This window comes from Octopus sinensis, linkage group LG9 (assembly GCF_006345805.1).
Source record: "Octopus sinensis linkage group LG9, ASM634580v1, whole genome shotgun sequence".
Taxonomy (NCBI): Eukaryota; Metazoa; Mollusca; class Cephalopoda; order Octopoda; family Octopodidae; genus Octopus; species Octopus sinensis.
In genome coordinates, this window is record NC_043005.1 from 97,667,183 (window position 1) to 97,687,655 (window position 20,473).

Sequence of the window (20,473 nt, forward strand, 5' to 3'; positions counted from 1 at the left end):
TTTCATTCCAATTCAAGAATGGCAGCATATTACAACCGAACTGGTTAGAATAAAAAAATAAGTAGAAAATAAAAATACCATATGAATAAACTAATACATTCTCCAGGTATGTAGACTAATGGAAATTGTCCTTATCTAATAGAAGATTCTTTTATTGACAAAACCTATACTACTAGTAAGCTGAACTGGGAGATATATATGCAATTTACATTTTTGCCTGAATATAGTCTATAGTCTTTCATATTGCTCTATGTTGGGCTGTGCAACTATCCTTTCATCAGAAGGCAGTATAGCTCTGAAATTCACTTTATCTAAGCAAACCAATATTATCTTAGCTTATTAATTATGTTTTTATAAGCTTCATCAATTCTCTATTCAACAAAATTTCTTTTCTTTCCCCCCATAATACAAGCAACCAATATTTCTTAACTAATATGTACAATTTAATCCTTGTACTAAGTACATTTTTATGGAAGTATCTACAAATTTCTTCAAACTTCATTTTAAAATACAACAGAGAGAAGAGAAAGTCAATGAATTTGGTTTATTGAGTGAATATGAACTAATTGAATTGTTTGCTATACAATCTAAAATGAACGACATTGCTTGTCAATCAGTGTTCTTTATGAATAAGTATACTTAAAAATTATACCAGCCACCACATATGTTGACCTGGTTTACCTCCAGATACTTTTAACAGTATGACCAGATAGATATCAATTAATAAACACTTTCTAGATTTTGATGGTAAACAATCTTAACCAAATTATGTATGCATGTAGATCTAATTTCTTAGTGCACACTTATGCCATATTCTCAAAGCATTTTTAGATGCGTTCTTCCTTGTGTGTGTGTGTGTAATATATATATATATACATGAGTGTGATCACTGACAGAGTGGCTAACCGGCTTCCGTGCCAGTGGCACTTAGAAGGCCACCATTCAAGTGTGATCATTACCAGCGTCACCTTACTGGCACTTGAGCCCCGTGCTAGTAGGGTATTAAGAGCACCATCCGAGCATGATCATTGCCAGAGTGGCTATCTGGCCTCCGTGCCGGTGGCCCGTAAAAAACACCATTCGAGTGTGATTGTTACCAGCATTGCCTTACTGGCACCTGTGCCGGTGGCATGTGTAAAAGATTCGAGTGAGGTCATTGCCAGTACCGCTTGACTGGCCCCGTGCCGGCAGCATGTAAAAGTACCCACTACACTCTCAGAGTGGTTGGTGTTAGGAAGGGCATCCAGCTGTAGAAACTCTGCCAGATCAAGATTGGAGCCTGGTGCAGCCATCTGGTTCACCAGTCCTCAGTCAAATCGTCCAACCCATGCTAGCATGGAAAGCGGACGTTAAACGATGATGATTTGTTTTTCCACTTTTGTTTTGGTTGGACTTTTCTTTGTATTACAGTACCACACTACTTGTAATCATTTGTTCCCTTGTGAGGAGCAAATCCCTGAGCTTAGCTCTCACCACTTCTTTCTCTTCCGCAGGTTCCTTCACATGGCCCACTGGTTACTTCTTTATGCAACTGTCACCCTCATGCCCATATCAGCAAAGTCTTTTCTTAGCACACACCCAATTTCTCTTTGCTCAGCTCACCTGAGCTCCATGGTTCACATCCAGTGGAAGCATATTCACTTCAAAACTTTCTAGCATTCAATGTCCATATTTTACTGCAAGCAGAGATAACAACATTCAGAACATTTTCCATCCTGTTCTTACTCTGGATGCTATGCCCTTGGAACACCTTCCCACACAGCTAGTTTAGTTACCTGCATAACAGAAGCTGTCACCTACCACTAAGAAGCATTTGATCACAATTCCATCCTTTCCTCATTCACCTCTACACCCATCTCTAATCACTTGTCCTTCCTGATTCTTTGTCCGTATTCTCTCTTATACTCACCCTATTGCACCTTGAAAGTATGCTCACTCTCACCTAACTGACAGCACAGTTCTCACAAGTTATTCATCAACAACTAGTATCCTTAGTGGCCACCAAATTACACAGCATGATACTCTCATCAAAAGTTTTCTCCACAATGAATGCTAGGAATGGTGTGCTATTTGCCAAGAACTACTGTAGTTATCTCACTATGAAAACAGCATCAGAGCTGTTTTCACTCAAAATGCATTTCATCTAAGTTAATTCTCTTCTTAATCAGCTGTGGTCTAACTTTCTGTAACCTTCATAACTTGGTTCATCAATTTGTAACCACTATAGTTGCTTCTACAGCATCCTCTTTGCCACTGTAGCAGTGATGGTGATACTGCTACATCAGGTATGGAAAATGATGGCTGACTATGCATACCGTATATTGCTCAATATTTTCAGCATCTCAGAAACTATCAATAATGATCAAACTGCTTCCCTAATACACACATACAAGTGCAGGCTTGGCTGAGAGATAAAGAAGTTTGCTTCTTAACCATATGGTTTTAAGTTCAGTCCTACATGTCCTCTTGTGATTTTGATTTCACTTACCTCAACAGGCCTTCGCAAGCAGAGCTTAGTGTCCAAAGAAGGAAAAGGTATGCATAAGTGGGCTGGTTAGGCCCCTGGCATAGGCCACGAGGTTATGGTCTCATTTGGCTTGCTAGCTCTTCTCATGCACAGCATATTTCCAAAAGTCTTGGTCACTAGTCATTTCCTTGGTGAAGCCTAAAGTTCGAAGGTCGTGCTTCACCACTTCATCCCAGGTCTACCTCTTTCACAGGTTCCCTCAACCGTAGGGTGGCACTTTTTCACACAGCTATCCTCATCCATTCTTGCCACATGACCATACCAGTGCAGTTGTCTCTTGCACACCACATCTGATGCTTCTTAGGTCTAACTTTTCTCTCAAGGTACTTACACTCTGTCGACACTGACATTACACATCCATCGGATCATACTGGCTTCATTCCTTGTGAGCTTACACATGTCCTCAGCAAAATGAGTATCAGTCATTTTCAATCTTTTGTGAAAACATGTCTGCCCATGGGGAAATTACCTTGCTTGGAAATAGTACTACTTAGCTTAAGTGGTCTACCAGGGCACCTGTTCTATCTCTAGCTGGTACTTACAACATCTAATTGCAAACATACACACAACACATTATGTAACATCTGCTTCTCCATGCTTCCACAGGTCAGAGTTCACCGAGGTAAATTTTCTACAGCTTGATGCCCTTCCTGTCAAAATCTCTAGCCTGTTTGCAAGCAAGTTCATATTTCCCCAAGACAGGACAGATTTCTGCAAAAAATGGGAAATAAAGACACTGGTTACAGACACAAATGATGGTCTTGCTCCTCAACCTTGTTCTGAGTTCAGTCCCACTGCATGTCACCGTGGGAAAATGTCTTCTATGGCCTTGGTCTGACCAAAGCCTTGAGAGTGAATTTCATTGTATTTGTGTGTTTATGTATGTATGTGTGTATATACACACACACACACACACACATCTGTCTGTGTCTGCCCCCTATCACCACTTGTTAACTGGTGCTGGTCTGTTTATGCCCCTCTAAGCAGTTTGATAAAAAGAGGCTGAAAGAATATATACAAGACTTAAAAAAAGAAAAATCTACTGGAGTTGCTTTGTTCAATTAAACCTTTCAAGGTGATGCCCCAGCATGACCACAGTATAATGACAAAAAAATAAAGGAAAGATATGTATGCACATATATACATACAATGGGCTTCATTAAGTTTCTGCCGACTGAATCCGCTTACAATGTTTTAGTTGGACTGGGGCTGGAGCAGAAGACACTTGCCAAGGTGCCAGACAGTGGAACTGAACCCAAAACCATGAGAGTGGGAAACAAACATTTTAAATACATGGCCATGTGAGCACACACATATTTTAACTAGGTTTGTACTCAGCACTTTTATTTGTCAAAATTTCAAAGCTTTTCCATTCTGCTATGCTATATTTTCCAAAGATGTCAAATTCCATGATTAAATTTTCGACTTTAAACAGATGGTTTCAGACTGGTTGAAAAAGATGCTGTTTTGTTGATGGTAGAAGGTACTAAAGATACAGGATCAAAAAGAACATGAGACAAAGGTGTTAGATTAGATATAAAAACACTGAGCCTGTAAGATAGAAAGATGCAATTTGGAGATGTATGAGAATAAGTACTGTAATACACACCTATTCTATTAATGTCAGTTAAGAAAATGACTTCATATGGTACTGTTGTTGGTAATTGTGCTAAAAGTATAACAAGCATCTAAAGAACATTAATGTCTCCAATTTGGCTCATTTTAACCATCAAGTTAGCATTTTTCATCATCCCATGACTGTTTTAAATGAGCAGCAGCAGTTGGTTCTTTAAAGAATCTAAAATAATATTAAGGCTTTCTAAATAAAAACATTGCATAAACCAAACTCCTCTCTTCATGTTGTTTAATCAGTGCAATGCACAATTACTTAGAGATAGGTTTAAATAAATTTTAGAATTCTTATGGTACAGAGAATCATCATCGTCACCATTGTCCATACTGGCATGGATTGGACTTCCTTTAAACAGTAATTAATTTCATTTTTATTGCATTATTTTTCAAGAGCTCTCTTAAGTAGATTGTTATAGATGCTTACTAGACATCTTCATTGTAACAAGCAAATTACAATCTTGTTCCTTGTTTTCCTTGGCTAAACTTTACTCTGGACATCTATTTATTCTTATGTAGCCTAGAAGCATATCTAAATGCACTAAGAAATACCTAACATTCTCAATCTTTACCAAGATCACAATCAACTTGGAGCTTTTTTAATGTCTGCATTTTATTACAAGTTTTAGGAAGCTCTTAAAAATTTAATTAAAAGGGTTTTGCAGATACATGATGGAACAGTTAAGGGCTCTTTTAAACTGATATGAAAACAAATAACTAGCAAACAAAACAGGAAGTAGAAACGGTTTCTCAATTAGAAATGAACAGATTTATTAATTCTCCATGACTAAATGCATTTGAAATGTATACAGTTGGGTTATGAATACTAGTGTGTATAACTAGGCTATAGGAAACAGGACATCACATAGCTATGTTACTGATAAGGATTACAGATGAGGAGCAGAGATAAGTATGGAACAAAATATTGGTTTCGAATTTTGGCATCAGGCCAGCATGACCCCAGTGTTCAACTGGAACTTATTTTATTGACCCTGAAAGAATGACAGGCAAAGCTGATGTAAAGAGATGAAATCCTGCTAAGCATTTTGTCTGACGTGTTAATAATCCTGTCAGCTCGCTGCCCTCTGTATTAAACAAAATATTACCAACTGAATTACAAAGGTGACAACAAGAGGAGCAAATGAGTCCTGAAACATAGCTCCAGAAATGCTAAAACATTTGAACAGTATTTGATAATCATTTATTGAATTACTCATCTAATTCACAAACAAGGTCGAATACTTGGCAAAATAAAAACATACATGAACATATCCAGCCAAACTGAAACAGTAACAGATAGTCACTAAAATACTGACAGCAGTTCATATTTAATCATCAGTGTAATAAGCTTCTCTAGCTATACTTACCAGGCAGTACAATTGAGAAGAAAACTCTGAAGAGCATGTAGTTATTTGGGCATTTCCCTATTAAATAGGAATTATCAAATAATTTCAGTGCTGAGTTCATATCCTTTGACGCAAAACCTTAAAGTGCAAGAACTTGTAGAAAAAGTTTAAAAAACTGAAAAAGCAATACTAAGTCAAATGAAATAATGAACCTAGTATCACAAGACAATGATGGACAACTTTTAAAAGTCTGACTGGCCCCGTGCCGGTGGCATGTAAAAGCACCCATTACATTCTTGGGAGTGGTTGGCGTTAGGAAGAGCATCCAGCTGTAGAAACTCTGCCAGATCAAGATTGGAGCCTGATGCAGCCCTCAGTCAAATCGTCCAACCCATGCTAGCATAGAAAGCGGACGTTAATTGATGGTGATCATTAGTAGTCTGCTCAGTATAAAGTTATTAAACTTACTGATCTGTCAAGATGATGAGTTCATGTTCAGTGTAACCATAGTTCATAAATGAATACAGCATTCTTGCAATCCACTGTTCAGTAGATACCATTTGCCTACTCATGGTCATATCTGCATGCATCTCATAATCAGATGGCTTTTACTGCAAGGAATAGCTGCATGGTAAATTTACATCATGATCCCACAAACTGCAAAATGACTACAATATCTTAATCATGAAATCATGAACATGTCATCACCATTGGAAATACCCGATCTCCATGCTGGTGTGGGTCAAACATATATACAAACAGCATCTGTCCATATATTTCGGCCATACATTACTGATGATGATTTTATCATCAGTAAAGTCTAGTCTTCTATACATTCCTCCAGATACTGTCTTTCACTTAATATCTTCTCATTACATTCCTAATGACAGTTCTACCATTCTCCACACCTACACTTAAATCCCAAAGTTCAAAATGCACATGAAATGAATCCCACTCAATGTGTACCTCTCAGTTCTTCAGAAGCATTGACTTTACAAACCGTTTGCCACAGGAATCATTATCTACCATATCATTGAAATGGATACCCTTCTGAGTAGGATTGATATTCTACCATCTAGGAAAGAAACACCTAACAACTGTGCAGACACAAACTCAAATTAAATGGGTCTTTTAATAGCTACAGTTAGGTCTCACAAAATCTAAAAAGGGAGAGATAATTGTAATAAGATCAGTAGAGTGAAATAGTTGGATAATAATGCAGGCAAGAGTGGATCTGGCTTTGAAGGCAACCAGTGAAAACAATAGACAGGTTTTAGAGAAATTAACTTCCATAACAAAGCACATTCTACTTAGTTGGTAAGATTGGTATTATATATATATCATTTAACATCTAAGTTTTGTGTTTGCTGGTTCAACTAGTCGGAGGGCTATGTTGGTCTCCAGTGTCTACTTTGGATAAGTTTCTATGACTGGATACCCTTCCGAATGCCAACCACTGGGTTGCTTTTATGTGACATTGGTACCAGCAGGATCGCCAAATAACTTACAAGATAAAACACCTTGACAGAGTAAGTGTGCAGTATGGAAGGAGCAGCTTTGTGTCAGGTGTAGAGGGGCCAAATTAGGAAAGAACAGGAATAGGTGTCTTGTAGAGGAGATACACGGGAAAAGGAGAAAGGATAGTGGGGATGATGTAACAGAACAGACTCTCAAGGTATGAGAAAGGAGATAGAAGCAGAGTACATACACACACACAGAAAGGTAAAAGGGATGGGGGAAATATAATAATGAAGATTATGAATGTCAACAATGCAGCTGAGAGAAAATACCAAGAGAACTCGCTATATACTAAGCACATATATGGTTGGGACTTGTGCCATGTAAACAGCACCCAGTACACAATGTAAAGTGGTTGAAGTCAGGAAGGGCATCTAGCCTTAGAAAATACACCAGAACTCACAATAGAACCTGATGCAGCCCGTCAAACAGCCCAACCTATGCCGGCATGGAAAATGGATGTTCAAGCAATTACAACCTACAAGAGTATTTCAAATTTAAAATCAGCAAGGGAAATAAATCCAATAAGATCAGATGAATGAAATTTTTGGACAATAGAGATGATGCAGGTTTGATTAGTTTGTCATTAAAGGAAACGGGTGACAGTGAGGCACATGTTTCAGCTTTATTAGACCTCCTCAATAAAACAAAATACTTGGCAAGATTAAACAGTGTGTGTGTGTGTAGTGCGAATGTAGGTGATGTTTACTAACAATATGGCTCAGAGAAAATATCAGTATGGCTTCACATATGAAACACAGTGAACTGAAAAAAGAATTCAGTAAGTGCAATTATCTCAGTAATTACTAGAAAAAGTACCATCAAGGAAGGGGTAATTAAAATCTAAAACAACTATCAAGACAGATAGCTCCAATGAAATCAGCTGATCAAACTTTTTAAACATAAGACACTGGAAATATGAGTGGATCTGCTCATTAAAGGCAATTAGTGAAAGTGGTCGATGTTTCAGTTTAATTAATCTCTTCAGTGAAGAATTTTCTATTTAATTGGCGAAAACAAGACAAAAAGTAATTAACAACTTGCCATTGAATATATGCAACCTTTCATATTTGATCTTAGTGTGCAAAACTGTTCGCAAGTATTGTGCTTCAGCTTCATTTTTAATAAATGCATTTAGTGCCATTGCATGAATATGCATGCAACTTATTCACACACTCCTTCATTTTCTAGACACTGCATGTCTATCATAATCCTACAGGCCATCACAGAGGATTTTTAGATTGGGTGTCAATGGGAACTATATGCAGAAGACATAGACACCATAACTGAATTAAAGTTGAAATTCTGGGTATGGAAGCTGAACCTAGAATCAAAAGATCTTAAGGTAAGTTTAGCAAAGATGAAGGTTCCTGTGAGAAGGAAGAAAGACAGTACCTTTAGGGAAATGGCCCCACTTGATATGCAGAGAAGGAGTAGGTATAAACTCCATATGTTGTACATAATGTAAGCAATGGACACACGAGATGCAATGAAATTGCAGACAGATTAAAAGAGAATATAAGCTTTGTATGTGATAGATGCACAGGAGCAGTATGAACTATGAACAAACTGGAAATAAATGCTCTTGAATTTTCCTGGATAGCTCGCTAGAAGTAGTTGTTAGCTTTTATCCAAAAGAAGTAATTAACAAGGGAGGTGGCTACTCCAAGAGTATAGTAGCCAGAGTAAGAATGGGTTGGAGAAAATTCAAGAAATTATTACCACTGTTGGCAACAAAGGTCTAGGTTTTTCCCAGAATGAAGGGCAGATTGGATGATGCTTGTGTAAGAATTGCAATACTGCATGACAGACATGGATTTTGAAAGCAGAAGACTTGAGAAGATTGGAAAAAAAATGAAAATATGTGCTGAGGGGAAACTGGGTATAAGAGGATGCAGTGGGCAAGAAAGAAGACTGTGCTGATAAGGACAAGTAATGCATATGGATGAGGACAGCTGTATAAAGAAATGCCAATCACTTGATGTGGTTGGAGCTCGTGGAAAGAGACCCATGATGACATGGGATGAACTGGTCGAACTTGACATTAAGACCAAGAACCTCATAGAGATGATAAAGGACTGGGATATCTTGCAATACAAGGCTCTCAAGAAAACCTACCCACATCTACAAAAACTGACTTCTGGAAACACTGCGTGTGTAGATAAGTGCACAAACAAGCATTTCACCCAATCTCCTATCCTATTCCTCAACACCAGTCCAATTCACTCGTTAGCATCCATCATCCAGTAATTATTGCTCTCTTCTACTCATTAGTGATCGTTACCCAACCCCATTGAACCACCAAATTATCTCCCCTCAAGCACCATGTCAGCCTCTCCCTGCTACTTCTGCATCTTACCCATCTTCATGTCATCTTTCTCCTGCTGACTGCATCATTAATTACTATCACTATCTTGCTGTGCTCCTCTGCATCCCATCCAGCACTCCCACAGTTACCCTTAAACACTACCTAATCTTTATAGTCGCTGCCAACCTTCCATTCCCCCATTTCTTGCAATACCCCACCCCTTCACACCTACTCACCTTATACCATGAGGGGCCACCTAAACTTGCAGCTCTTGATCATTTTCACCCTCTGTTCTAAATGTGAGTAGCCATGAAGCTCCCCTACAAGAAAGAACCTGCTCTCTCATACTTTAAACCCCACTTCGCATTGCATAAAACCTCTCCAAAGGGTTTTGTAGTTTTGTGAGCTGTACGGTGACCTCATTAGTACCAGAGGGATGAAAAAAGCACCCAGTGCATGCTGTAAGTTGGTTGGTGTTCAGAAGGGCATCCAGAAACCATGCCAAAGCAGATAATGAAGCCTGATGTAGCCCTTGGACACATCAGATCCTGTCAAACCATTCAACACATGCTAGCACAGAACATGGATGTTGAATGAGAGCGACAATGGTTAATTAAAAGGAACCCTTTTAATTAATCCTACAATTTTTCAAATAAAGGACTATCATAAAAGAAACAAACTTGGCTTGTGTTATGATGATCAACTGAGAACAGTGTGATAAATATATACTTCTATAACAGTTCAAAACTACTTACTTAGATGTGATCAGTTAGTGACCCATGAGAATGCAACCACAGAAAACGTTAACTATGTCAGTTAAGTTGAAAGGACTGTTACCTCTCATGATGTCAAAGAGGTTCTTTCAGTCTCTCTCTTGTGTCAGGGCATATTCATGCTGTAGACGAATAATGGCTTGTTCCTCCTCCATTTATTTCTGTCTCTTGCAACACCACCCAGGACTTTCTCACTTTGCACGTTCATTCTCTTCTTCGTCCAGTTGAACATCTTCATTCTCTGCCTTCCTCTCGCTCTCCTTCCCAGCAGCTGTCTCCACTGTGTAACGCTCCGTTCTGTCATCCTCTCTGAGAAAATGACCAACTGTCCCTCTTTCTGATGGTATCCATCAACTGTCTCTTCACTTTCATCTTCTTCAACGCTTCCATATTCGTCACTCTCTCTGCACCCATGAGATTCTAAGCATTTTTCTGTACAACCACATTTCTGCAGCTTTGAGTTTCTTTTCACTGACTTTGTTTATCGTTCAAGACTCACATCCACTTTCAGTGGAAAGTTTATATTACAATATCTACCATCACAGGAGCTGAAATTGATATGTAGCATAATATGAATTTGAAAAAACAAAGAAAGCAGTCAACTAGCAAAGCCATTTAAGCTTTGGATAAAATGTCTTGTAATATTTGTTCTGACAATGCACTGTGTTCAAATCCCACTGAGCTCAGCTTTGCTTTTCATCTAGGGTGCTGGATTGGTAGAGCTATTTGAGTATCAGACGAAATGCCTAGGGCTCTCTGTTCCAGCCCTACTGCATTCTGACTGCAATACCTGCAATGATACTGCTAAGCTGTATTGACCCTAAAGCAGCAATCTTTCCTTTGGAGGACACGAGTGATGTGGAGACTTGCATGCATGGACAACTGCCAGTTTTCCACACACAAAATAAGAGCAGAGAAAAGAAAACTTGCCCAGAACTGAATATACAGATGCAGATACATGGTCAATTAACTGACAGAGGTCTCGGGATGAGTTTCAAAGAAAGGTACTGCAAACTGAAAAAAATCATTTGATATCAAATGGAAGGTTTTATGTAAGTCAGAAATGACTACTATTATTTTAACATCCATTTTTCTATGCTAGATCGAGTCAATTTTTGCAACTAAATGCTCTTCCTATCAACAGGAAGCTAAAATTTCCTGTAGTCCTCTGCACTACCACATCATATGTAAGGATGGTGATCTGGCTTTCAGGCAGCATGCAAACAACAGCAAGACAAGCAGAAAACAAACATACACATATTCAGTGGGCTTCTTACAGTTTCCACCTACCACTTTCACTCACAAGGCATTGGTCAGTTCAAGGCCATAGTAGAAGATACTAGATTGCAATGCTACACATGGGAAACAAACCCTAAACCTTGTGGTTATGAAGCAAAGTTTTTCGTCACACAGCCAGCTACTAATGAATCAATAAAAACTGGAAAATACTGATATTTGATTTACATGTAAAAAGATACTTAGAATGAAGTATTAAGTCCTTTTAGAAATGAAAATACCATGCAGTAAAAACTGGATGGTAGTTTATCTAACACATATGAAAGGCAAGGCCTGTTAACATCAATGTTCATACAAAATTTAATGCCAAGTTGTAAGACAGGTCCTTGATACATTAGCTTTTTACGTGGACTGGACTTCATCATCATCACCACTGTTTAACGTCCGCTTTCCATGCTAGCATGAGTTGGACGATTTTGACTGAGGGCTGGCGAACCAGATGGCTGCACTGGGCTTCAATCTAGATCTGGCAGAGTTTCTACAGCTGGATGCCCTTCCTAACGCTAACCACTCCGAGTGTAGTGGGTGCTTTTTATTTGCCACCAGCACAGGGCCAGTCAGGTGGTACTGGTAACAACCTCGCTTGAATCTTTTTACACATGCTACCGGCACAGGTGCCAGTAAGGTGACATTGGTAACGATCACGCTCGAATGGTGCCCTTTTACGTGCCACGGCACGGGGGCCAGTCAGGCAGTACTGGCAATGACCTGTGTTATCAATTCTTTAAGTTCCAATGTTCTCAAGCCTTATTTGATTGCCTCTTCCCAGATCTTCTATAAATTCATGCTCATATCCTTTCATAGCACAAACTCAGAACACCTGTCATTTCTCAAATATACACCTGCCCTTACCTCAGATGTCTTACCACCTTAAGTCACAGCATGCATAGAAAACCTTACAAATACTTCATAAACTTTGCCCCTTGCTCAAAGACCTTACTACTCAACCTCCTTCTTTGGTTAATTATATCATCAAGACAGGTGATGGTCGTTTAGAGAATGCGCTAGCTAAGACTAAGCACCTTCACTGGTCAGTTAAGGTGAGACAGTGTCACGTGACAACTTGCTGGGTCTGCCTGCTGGAGCCTAGTGGCAGGTATTTAAAGGGAAAAAATTTGACAAGCCAGTCAGTCACCGGGTGACGATACATCGAAGAGGCCAGGGAACAGAAGAAAGAAGACATGCACCCAACACCAGAGCTGCAGACACCTCCGAAAGGGGGGGGGACCCGCCATGTCAAAACGGTATAGGAGTAGGGGCTGAAACTGGACGTGGTTCCTCCTGATGTCTTGAGCTAACTGGATCCTATAAAGGAGCTGTTGTGGTAGCAGACCACAAAACACGGTTGTAATTCCTCTTGTCTACAACTGTAAAACTATTTGGATCATTTGAGTGTCCTCAAATACATGCCTACTCATGTTGCCTGTTGTTAACCCAGTGCAGACAGTGTGCCCAAAGTTATGCTCTCCTACTCAACTCACCAAAATTCCTACATTGCATGTAAATCCATTATATGCATTAGTTACATAGTATTAAATTCTTTCTCATACCTTTACAGTACAGGACCACTTTCCTGTTGCAACTGGACATTTGCTGACCCTGCCACTAATAAATACTTTTGGCTTGCTTTGTCACTTAACCTTCATTATTTACAAATGCAAAAAAAAAAAAAAAAAGATTAATACATTATTAGCACTATTATACTCATTTTTTCATCTGGTATGCAAGCTGAAAGAGTTACATGGGTAACATAAGAAATGGTTTAGTCAATAAGTGTTTATAGTATCTTTACTACACATAAAGTCAAGCATGATCACATTATCAGGACAATCAATATAGCACATGTTGTAGACGTGAACTGCCCATCCACTGAACTATTATATTATCAACTAGTCAGCCCCAGCAGCTATATTAAACTGGTGTCTAGGTCACAAGTAATTCACTGCAGAAAATTGAAATATTTTAGACATGGGCACCAAAAAAAAAAAAAAAAATGCTATCCGAAATTTAACCAAAAGAACACATAAATGCGAGGTTATTTAACCCAACCATTTAAAACCATAATCTAAAATTACTAAAATATATCTTCACGTGTCCTTCCCTTTGAGCGTCTAATTTCTGTCTCATGACAGTAATCAGAGGAGAAATCTGGTTATTGAGGGATGCCAATCTTTAAGATGGAGATTTTTCTGTTGCAACCAAGTCGTGTAGGCTGGACAGTAAATATCAACGATTTTATTTTAATAATAATGTGATAGAAATAGGGAACAACATTTGGGTAGGAAGTGAAACCTAACTTTTTATCAACTCTTTCAAGATAATGGTCGACGACAGAGAAAAGAAAAAAAAAAACAGATGAGAAGCTGATGGGAAACAAAGTTTGTAGATGACAGAAAATCTACAAAAAGTTGTGAGAAATGAAAAAGAGGGAGACAGACATTGTTTGAAACATTTTTGAAAGAAGGAGTAAGAATATTATTATTATAAGAAAATAAATTTGTCGAAGAACAATTTCACTTTATGTTTTCACATCCACATAACGGAACGAGACAGACAATAAGAGAAATAAGGGCCGTTTACTTTAGACAGGTATCACGAAGAGAGATTTATGGAAGGGAAGCGAAATTATTGAGGCGTTCGTGAGTCCTCCCCTCCTCCTCCTCAAGGGCCATCATCGAACGTCAAGTGGAATGGAAAGAGAAGCAAGAATCGAAAGAATGGAGTCGTTGATTCGGCCAACACACAAACATAAATCGAGTCACTCTATGGCGATAAGAAAAGAAAAAGGGGAAAAAAAAAGATGAACGACAATGGAATGAGGGGAAGTGTGTCCGTCCGTCCGTCCCTTTATCCAGAAATTTTGGATTTTGTGTGCGTGTTTTTGTTTAGGGATATTCAACGTGACTGACGGAATGGATTAGCTTTTATCTCGCACAGACTTGACCAATATTTAATGCCAAAAACAATAAATGTGTGTGTGTGTGCCAGAGAGAACGCCAAAAACGAAAGGGGGGACGACGACAGAGGAGCTGCTGGAGTGATGAAGATGGAGACATTTATTTTGACTGAGACAGGCACAAAGAAAGCAAAAAGAAAAAAGGTAAAATGTCTATTTCGGCTCTGTAAAGAAAAAAAAAACTTACAACACTATACTTTCAACAATACAGAGATACAAACACATTATATATATATATATATACTATAAACACTAACAAACATACTGGAGGCACACGAGTCGGAAGAACATGCGAGAAAGAGGGTAGAAGTAGAGAAAATGGACATTAGGATAGACCCATACACACACAATACTTAAAGACGAGACCACCTCCACCCTGAAGATTTATATATATATATATATAAATATATATATATAGATATATAATATATATATATATATAAGGTTACGGCAGTGACACTTTCAAGAGAAGCCAAATACTATATTTTCATGTGTCGGTTTTATTTTATGGTATGCCATAAAGCGTGTGTGTAGAGAGAGGAAGAGAGAGAGAGAAAATAAGGAAGATAACATGGATCTTACAACAGAACAATCAAAAAAACTTATTTTTGACAGACAGAAACACAGGGTTGTATGTACTCCGCAAAATATATAATATTTCCGAAAATTTAGACAAAGAAAAAGCTACTCTAAACATAACATTCAGAAAATAATAAATATTGAATAAAACTGGTTTTTACTTTCTTTTTTTTTTTTTTTTTTTTAAAAAAAATGGAATTCTGAAACAATAGGTTTCAGGTTTTAGGATGAGGAAACATGTTTACAGAATGGAACACATTTGAAATTGCGAAAAGAATTACGAACAGGGACATGTCTCTCAACATACATTAATTTCAAAACAGTTCCTATATATACTCACACACAGTAACGTTTACAAAACACATTTACAACTTTATATAACATCAGATTCTATTCTAACACCATCTTCAGAAGAATTAAAGTAATAAATATGCTTAATCTTTCTCCATAGCACTTGGGAAACTTCATAAACAGACGCAGACAAAATTGTTCCAAATTCCTTCTAAATAGAAATTTAATTACTTTGACAAAAAAATAATGTTCCGGAGATTAAAAAAGAGAAACGGGGGAAAAAAATAAACACTGAAATATCTTCCTGAATTTTAATAATGTCCGTTGAAATGTAAGGAATGGATTATGCAGGAAAGCATATAATAGACTTTGGAGTATATAGAGGCAGAGAAACTTGTCGAAGACAATCACCCATTAAATATGAGGAGAAGAGTGAGAGAAGACAACACAAAAGACTGAATTAAACGACTAGAAATCTTCCTATAAAACCCATTTTGATCATTTGTGTGTGTGTCTAGTTTTGTTTAGACGATGAGATGTGATTCTGTATAATAAATATCAATAGATTTTGTAATACAGGAGAGCAAGTGGTTGATTATTATACACAGAATGTGTTATATAGCGGCTTAAGCGTGTGTTTATGCATCTAAGTGTATATATATTGAAACGAGTGCGTGTGTGCTGTGTAGATACGAGAAACCATGTTGTTGAAAAGAGTTTTTGACAGATGAGAAGTGGAAGAGAAAGATGGATAAAGATTGAGAGAGAGGGGACGGAGTCTTGAGTCTAACAAAGAGCAAAAGAGATCTCTCCTTTTAATGGCACATCTGCTTTTCAATACTGCACACACATTTAGCGGTTCCATGAATACACATACTGTGTGCACGCATTATATATATGTGTATATATGAAAGGAAAAGGTGTTCAGAATGCTGGATGGTTGGAAAAATATAGATTTATTTACACCAAGAAATAATATGTGATATGTAAATAAATATATATTTTTACAAACATCCAGCATTCTGAACACTTTTTTTCTTTCATAGGTATTAAATGTGTACATCACCCCCAACACTTTTAACACACACACACATATATACACGCACGTGTACGCATATATGTTAGAGAAAGGAAGCGAATAAACGATGTTACATAAACATACACACAAAAGACAAATGTAGGTTTATAAGTATTTATATGATAACTGAAGAGAGAAACTCTAAATGTAATACGGAAACCAATTTGTGTATTAAAATGCGTTTAAAGAGAATAAAACTGAGAGAAGAGACAAGAAAATGAATGTTACGTTTTCGTATGAATAAAGGAAATGGCTTAAATTTGCTTGTTTATTCAGCCAAGCCTCATGTGTCAATTTATATATTAGCGATGACAATGTGGTATTTGGTGGGTTTCATTGTAGAAGAAACAGAATCAGACGATGAAGAAAGCTAATTCGGTGGATTGGTTTGAAGAAATAACAAAAACACGGATGAGAGGTTTCAGCGGATATTTGTAGGAGTCATTGGAGAAGAAATATTTTTTCATCGACTTCATTAAATACATATATATGGTACGCATGTATGTATATATATAGATATAGATATGGTATGTATGTATATATATATATATATATATATATATATATATATATATATATATATATATATAGATAGATAGATATGATATGTATATATATATATATAGATATGATATGTATATATATATATATAGATATGGTATGTATGTATATTTTTATTCGAAGCGGAAGATTCACTCCGTGTCATACATAAAAAGCTTCGAAAGAATAATCTGTGCTTCCAGTAATTTTTTTTCCTACCAGAAAGTCGACCTAAACGGATAAAGATATATTTTGTGTTTCCTTCTCCCTTCCTTGCCATATTTCTTCTTCTTCTCCTTCTTCGGGGTGGATAGAAAATTGTCGCTCGATTTATAACATCTATAATTGCACATCAATGACAGGGTTTATTATTATTATTATTTTTTACGGACAAACAAAAAGCAACAAAGACAAGAACCGGACGACCGAAATCTGGTGAGAAAAGAGAAAGAAGAAGCGGCAGCAGATACAAATAACAGGTCTCCTTACCTCCCTAAATAACAGTTTAGACATAAGATTCCCGCCATTTATTCGACTGCATAAAGCCGCCATTTGCTTTGAATGATGATCATGTGACCACCAGATGTCGCTGCTGGCTCAGCGGGCAACAACAACAACGGCGACGACGAGGTTAGCGAAAGGCAAGGAATCGCTGCATGCCGGTACTTAGCAGCGCCGCACTGAATGACATCCTTCCACAGACGCAGTTACTGCAGCCTTTTTTTATGTTTTTTTTCTCTATAGCATATATACATCTGTATCTCCAAATGCAGAAATATAATTTTGGGACTTCTTCGAAAAATATAAATAAATTATTAAGTGTAATTTTATGCGATGAAAATATTCCTTTCTGAAATAAATATTAACAAAGCGTTTCTCAATGAATCCCCCTCCTACTCCGTCACTAATCAATATCATTTATTAAATTGATATTCTTACTTTTGAAGGCATGAAGATCACAACTTCGTCACATTTCCCTCCAACATAACTCATAATTTCCTGTTTATGCAACAACTGGAGTTTTTTTTCTCCTTTTTCTTTTTGTTCCTGTCTTGGGGTAAAAAAATAAATTAAAAATATAACAAAAAGATAAAAACAAACTTTCTTACCTGAATCTCTGAAATTATTTTCCTTTAGCTTTTAGCATCTGCAGACAATGGCATATTTGCATTATATTGATGCTTGGTTTTATTTATAGATGCTCAAAAATCTTGGGACTGATAATTTCCCCCTTTTCTTGTACCAATGTCACATTTCTTTTGCCTCCACATTCTTGTTCAAAGCTGCTTATTAACATCAAGAATTGTTACATGCACTTTTCGGATTAATACCGGCACCAGTTTTATAATATCACAATGCCAAAGAAACTGCTACATAAACACTTGATCCAGCTGCCAAATTGCCCTCAAATCACAGCCAAAAAGGACCCGTTAAATATTGTGGTCCTGAATGTGGCTGAGAAGATGGGAAGATCATATTTGGAAGATCTTTCTCCACAATCAGCTCAATTAGAGTTGACCTGAAACTAAACAACAACAAGCATAATTTTTTTCCTCTTTTTTTTTTGCTATGAGTACAAGGTATGAAATTTCAGGGGAGGGTGGCTGGTCGATTACATTGACTCAGATTCTTGACCGATATTTATTTTATTAACCCTGAAAAGAAAAACTCATAACATAAAGCCAGAAGAAATGTTGCTTGGCATTTTGACCAGCCTCCAAATGATTCTACTACTTTGCTTCCTTATAACAACTATGATTTCACGTTGAAGCACGTAAAATCAAAATCAAACTCAGTGACTGGCATCCGTTGCTAGTGGAGTGTGAAGAGTACCATATGAGTGAGATCGTTGGCAGAGCAACAAGCTGGCCTTCATGCCGATGGCACGTTAAACACACCATTCAGGTGTGATCGTTACCTGCGTCACCTTACTAGCACTTGTGCTGGTAGCACGTGAAAACATTCGAGTGAGGTCGTTGCCAGTGCAGGTGGCACATAAAAAGCACCATTTCAGTGTGACCGTTGCCAGTACAACCAAACTGGCCCTTGTGCCAGTGGCATGTAAAAGCACCCACTACACTCTCGGAATGGTTGGTGTTAGGAAGGGCATCCAGCTGTAGAAACTGTGCCAGATCAGATTGGAGTCTGGTTCGCCAGACCTCAGTCAAATCATCCAACCCATGCTAGCAGGGAAAGCGGACGTTAAACGATGATGATGATGAATATCAGGTCCTTTATATTCTATAGACATAGCTGTGTGTTGAGAAGTCCACTTTGCAACCATAAAAGTTGACTGAAAAGTTCATAAAGTGACCAAGATACTTTCATGGAATGTGACCGAATGAAGCTTATTTATCAATAGTGCTCTCCACACACTAATTACATCAGTGTTACTGTGCTTAGATCTCATTGGTGAAGAAGCTTTCATTCTGTTGGTCAAAAAAAGTCATCAACAGTGGATATGACATTATCATCCTTGTGATACTGGTTCCTAGCCAAGTGTTTTTTTTTTTTTTATATGTTGAGGAATAAATGATAGTCAGATAGAACCAGATCAGGAGAATAGGGACAGTGACCAACCAGTTCTAAGCCACAGCCATGCACAGCAGCCAATGAAAGCAAGGACTTCTGTGCTGGAGAATGGTCCTGATGAAACAAAACACCTTTCATCAGTTTTCCTGGTCATTTGGTCTTGATAGCTTTCATAATTGCCTCAGCAAGTTGGCATTATATTCTCCATTGATGGTGCGGCCCTTTTGAAGATAGTCAATAAACACAAGACTTTTTGCCTCCCAAAAAACTGAGGCCATCACCTAACCTGCAGATGAAATAATTTTGGCCTTCTTTGGAGCAGGGTGTTTGCTCTGCATGCATTGTCTCTTTGTCACTGGCTCAAAGTGATGGAGCCAACACTCATCCTGGTTTAGGAAACACCTGAGGAAACCTACTGGATCTGTCTCAAACAACGTCAGGTCTTCCTGTGATGTAATCAGCTTAGTGCACTTTTGATAAGGTGTCAGAAGACATGGTGCCCACTGAGCAGAGAGAGGGAATGGCTTGTTCACCAAGCTGAGTTCATTGTGCAGAATATTCTCAACTCTCTTATGAGATGTGTTCAAACATTTAAATTTAATTTGTCAAAATATTTTCGTCGCTTTGAGACCGCGACCTGTTCACTGACAGAATTCCGTGCTGCATCTGACAAATTAAATTTAAATGTTGAAGTGAATCTAACGGTTTTTGTGTGTTTCTTAAATGGCTTATAAACAAACACCTTCCATGCTGCAATTGTTTATTAACTATTTGATTTATAGTCAATTGCCTGTCATCCATCACCCTGTGGTGAACATAATGTTTTCCTCAGTGGTTCCAGGTTGTTCAGACCTTTGGTCACCTTCAAGACTCACTGTTCCCCTTCTAAATTCAGCTTCCCACTTTTGCATGGTTGATAGAGCTGGAGTGTCATACCCTAATATAGCAACCATGTCAGCATGAATTTTGTTGGGGGATAAATCCTTTTTCTGCAGGTACTTGATTACACCATAATGTCAAATGTTGTCCATTTCCAAGAGAAGTCATAAATAGTTACTGACAACTACAGACTGTATTAGTTAGCTCCAGTTGTGAACCAC

General features: G+C 37.8%; 1 protein-coding gene across 1 annotated transcript in view; it reads right to left on the minus strand.

Annotated features, from left to right (window-relative positions):
* The window catches only part of LOC115215740 (DDB1- and CUL4-associated factor 15), a 119,868-nt gene extending 102,334 nt beyond the window's left edge, over positions 1-17,534 (minus strand). The window contains exon 1 of the mRNA XM_029785034.2: positions 17,331-17,534. Within this exon, the coding sequence (XP_029640894.1) occupies positions 17,331-17,393 (63 nt within the window). The 5' untranslated portion in view covers positions 17,394-17,534. The remainder of the gene's footprint in view (positions 1-17,330) is intronic.
* Positions 17,535-20,473: the final 2,939 nt, after the last annotated feature.